The sequence below is a fragment of the Cebus imitator genome, unplaced genomic scaffold (genome assembly GCF_001604975.1).
Source record: "Cebus imitator isolate Cc_AM_T3 unplaced genomic scaffold, Cebus_imitator-1.0 Scaffold4, whole genome shotgun sequence".
Lineage (NCBI taxonomy): Eukaryota > Metazoa > Chordata > Mammalia > Primates > Cebidae > Cebus > Cebus imitator.
Window position 1 is genome coordinate 40,801 of NW_016107319.1, and position 4,355 is coordinate 45,155.

The 4,355-nt window shown below is 52.5% G+C and overlaps 1 protein-coding gene across 4 annotated transcripts in view; it reads left to right on the forward strand.

Moving 5' to 3' along the window:
* ABCC6 (ATP binding cassette subfamily C member 6) overlaps positions 1-4,355 on the forward strand; it is a 77,386-nt gene that overhangs the window by 29,075 nt on the left and 43,956 nt on the right. For all 4 annotated transcript variants that reach the window (XM_017533128.2, XM_037740105.1, XM_037740110.1 and 1 more), the window contains 3 exons: positions 200-403; positions 1,589-1,732; positions 3,308-3,395. In XM_017533128.2, coding sequence (XP_017388617.1) covers positions 200-403; positions 1,589-1,732; positions 3,308-3,395 — 436 coding nt within the window. The remainder of the gene's footprint in view (positions 1-199; positions 404-1,588; positions 1,733-3,307; positions 3,396-4,355) is intronic.

Consider the following 4,355-nt stretch of genomic DNA (forward strand, 5'->3'; position numbering starts at 1 on the left):
TCCCGGTTCAGCTCCTCCAGGAGTCCAGGCAGAGGGTGATGGTGGATGGACCAGGACTGAGGGTCAGAGATGTGGAGAGGCAGACAGCTTTGGGATGTACTTGTGGAAATCAGTGGGATTTGCTGCAGGGTGGCTGTCAGGGTGCAGGGAGAATTCTGGACCGGCCCTGTCTTCATCTCTCTCTCCTCTCCAATCCCAGGAAGAGCAAATGAGGCAGAAGGACTCTCGGGCCCGGCTCACAAGCTCCATCCTCAGGAACTCGAGGACCATCAAGTTCCATGGCTGGGAGGGAGCCTTTCTGGACAGAGTCCTGGGCATCCGGGGCCGGGAGCTGGGCGCCTTGCGGACCTCCGGTCTCCTCTTCTCCGTGTCACTGGTGTCCTTCCAAGTGTCTACATTTCTGGTGAGTCACTCTAATCTCTATTCGGAGCAGGACTGGGGAAGGCGTGTGGGGGTAGGGGGCGGGGTGAGGTAGGTGGAGCCTCCCAGATCCTACCACCCTGTCCATCAAAACCCACTCATTCAGGATCCTGTTCTCTCGGGGTTCCTGCTGTCTTCTGCTTGAGTGAACTAATCTGGTCATTCTGGTGAAGGTGGCAGCGGCTCATGGGGTCTGCTGTTCTGAGAGTTCCAGGCTTCTACTGACAAGAGAAGGAGGGTGGGGGAGTGCAGGGGGACTGCCAAGGTAGAATCCGGCGTCTGAGTGGCTTCCCTGCTGGCCAGCAGACGTCCACAGCCACCGTGTCACTGACCTGATCCTTGACCTGCCATTCTGTCATTTATTTCAGATTGCTGTCACAACAGCCTTCCTAAAGCACAGCTTTAAAAAAATTTGATACATAGGCTGGGTGCAGTAGCTCAAGCCTGTTATCCCAGCACTTTGGGAGGCTGAGGTGGTGGATCACCTGAGGTCAGGAGTTCAAGACCAGCCTGCCCAACATGGCAAAACCCTGTCTCTACCAAAAACACAAAGATTAGCCAGGCATGGTAGAGAGCGGCTGTAATCCCAGCTACTCAGGAGGCTGACGCAGGACAATCGCTTGAACCTGGGTGGTGGAGATGGCAGTGAGCCAAGATGGTGACACTTCACTCCAGCCTGGGCAACAGAGCAAGATTTTGTTTCAAAAAAAAAAAAAGGCAGGGGGACCACAAATGGCACCAACTCCTAGAGCCCTCACGTGCTGCTCCTGCCTGCAGCTTTAGAGTCATCTTCCAAGTGACTCTCGGGTCACAAGTTCCACCATGCCTGAAACAGCAATGCTACCAAGATCAGAAACTCTGCTGTCCCCCCAGCGCCTGGAGCCTAGAGGCATTAGGTTCTCCCCTAGCCTCTAGTGATGCCTAGAGCTGGGGCTACACCCTCACCGCCTTTAACAACATGCTGTGTCTTTGGAGAGAGCCTTGCATAGCTTATGGCTGAGGAGTGGACGAGTATTAGCAGGATTGGGAGTGGGATCTACAAAGGGAGGCTCATGCGGACATGGTGGGTGGGCCTCGTGGACCCTGCAGGCACCATAGCTTGCCTGGGCTGCCCAGTCCATGCTTGTGTGTCTCACTGTCGCCCCACGTGTTCACCCTCCCACCTCAGGTTGCACTGGTGGTGTTTGCTGTCCACACTCTGGTGGCCGAGAATGCCATGGATGCAGAGAAAGCCTTTGTGACTCTCACAGTTCTCAACATCCTCAACAAGGCCCAAGCTTTCCTGCCCTTCTCCATCCACTCCGTCGTCCAGGTGAGGTGGGGGTCAGGGCTGGAGCCATCCTTGGGGAGCGTGTGGGCTGCACTGGCTTCAGCTACCCTAGGCCTGCCATTTGCAGAGGAGGGGAAAGACAGTGGGAGGGAGACAGATGGTGTGGAGCTGGAAAAGAGGCGAGCAGGGGCAAGAACAGAGGCGGGCAGAGAGTACAGCAGACATCTGCAAGGGGCCAGCCTTTGTCTGTACCACCATGGAATCCGACAACCATTTCCATGAGGATCTAGAACCACAGGGGCTGTCTGCTATGACAGCAGGTGTCACCAACACAATCAGCACTTGGCCACAGGTACCATCGCTGAGAACCAGGAGGGTACTTGGCTTCCCAAAGTGCTGGGATTACAGGCATGAGCCGCTGCACCTGGCCTAATCTGTATTTTTAACGACTGGTTTCTTTCTTCCCCAAAGATGGGTGTGTGACTGGGAAAGGGCACCCCCAGATGGACACTGGAAATTGTTCCGTGTAATGTGCAGACCTCTCCACAGACACCCTCAGAACATGCAGGGTCATCCGTCTGTCCAGTGATTCCACATACAAGCAATCATGTCAGTTCCCTTTTTTGCACAAAGCAATTTTGTTTCTCTTCCTTTGCTATCTCTGGTCCTTTCAGCATCATGAAAATAAGAAACGGTGGCATACCTGAGCCATCTCTGTTTCTCCTTTTTTTATTTTTAATTTATTATTATTTTTGAGACAGAGTCTCACTCTGTCACCCATGATAGAACACAATGGTGCAATCTCAGCTCACTGCAACCTCCACCTCCTGGGTTCAAGTGATTCTCCTGCTTCAGCCTTGCAAGTAGGTAGGACTACAGGCACATACAACCATGCCCAGCTAATTTTTTTCATATTGTTCATAGAGATGAAGTTTCACTATGTTGACCAGGCTGGTCTTGAACTGCTGATTTCAGGTGATCTGCCCACCTTGGCATCCCAAAGTGCTGGGATTTCAGACATAAGCCACAGTGCCCAGCTTTATTTACTTACTTACTTATTTATTTATGTATTGAGACAGGGTCTCACTCTGTCGCCCAGGCTGGAGTGCAGTGGTGTGATCTCAACTCACTGCATCGTCAACTCCTGGCCTCAAGTGATCCTCCTGCACTTGGCTACCCAAAGTGCTGGGATTATGGGCATGAGCCACTGCACCTGGCTTAATCTCTTACTTTAAGGACCGGTCTCTTTCTTCCCCAAGATGGGTTTGTGACTGGGACAGGATGCCCCCAGGTGGACAACATTTGAAATTGTATAATGGCTTGATAACCTCATTGGAAAAGCCACCATCCTCTTCTCAGATCTTTTCTGTGGAATGGAAGCTGGTTCATTCTGGTGTCACTGATTGATAGGAGTGCAGAGGTGGCAGATTGCCACCATCAAGGTCACCACTCAGGGTGCATCGTTTCCCATGAACTAGGAAGCTTTGTCCTCATGCCTTGCACATGCACAGAATTTGGTAGACAGGAAGCTGTTGCCACACGTCTTGAGACACTGACACCCCAAACCCAAGTTCTTTGGTCTTCTGGCTAGGTGACCTGGGGCTTCGGTTTCCCTAGGCCCGGGTGTCCTTTGACCGTCTGGTCTCCTTCCTCTGCCTGGAAGAAGTTGACCCTGGTGCAGTGAACTCGTGTCCCTCTGGAAGCTGTGAGTGTTGAGTCTGACAGGAGGGGTGTGGGGAGGGATGGGGGGCATGGGGGCTGTCTGGGCCCATAATGGCAAGCCAGCATCAGCACTTGGAAATGGGGGCTGCAGGTAGTGGACTGGCATGTGCAGATCACGCCATCTGCATGTCATTTGGAAACAGGCACCGTGCTGCTGCTGTTTGTGCTAGCCATTGGGCGACCACTCACTGAGCACCAACTTTGTGCTGTCCTGTGTGTGCAGCAGAGAACACGCTAACACAGTGGGCCCCAAGCTTTTTGGCACCAGGAACTGGTTTTGCAGAAGATAGTTTTTCTATGGACCGGGGTGGGGGGCATGGTTTTGGGATGATTCAAACACATTACATTTATTGTATACTTTATTATTACTACGTTAGGATATGTAATGAAATAATGATACAACTCACCACAGTGTAGAATCAGTGGGAGCCCTGAGCTTGTTTTCCTGCAACTAGACAGTCCCATCTGGGGGTGATGGGAGACAGTGACAGATCATCAGGCATTAGATTCTCTTGAGGAACATGCAGCCCAGATTCCTCACTTGCACAGTTCACAGTAGGGTTTGTGCTCCTGTGAGACTCTAATGCTGCTGCTCATCTGGCAGGAGGTGGAGCTAAGGTGGTGATGCAGGTGATGGGAAGTGGCTGTAAACACAGATGACACCCTGCTCGCCTGCTCCCTGCTCACCTACTGCTGGATGGCCCAGTTCCTGAGAGGCTGCAGACTGGTACCAGTCTGTGGCCTGGGGCTTGGGGAGTCCTGCTCCTACAGACAGGTCCTTGTTCTCATGCAGAAAGTCCAAGATGATAAGCATGGCAACATTCTGGTCAAGCTAAAAAGTAATATCATTGCAAGCTGGGCACAGTGACTCATGCCTGTCATCCCAGCACTTAGGGAGGCTGAGGCAGGCGGATCACGAGGTCAGGAGTTCAAGACCAGCCTG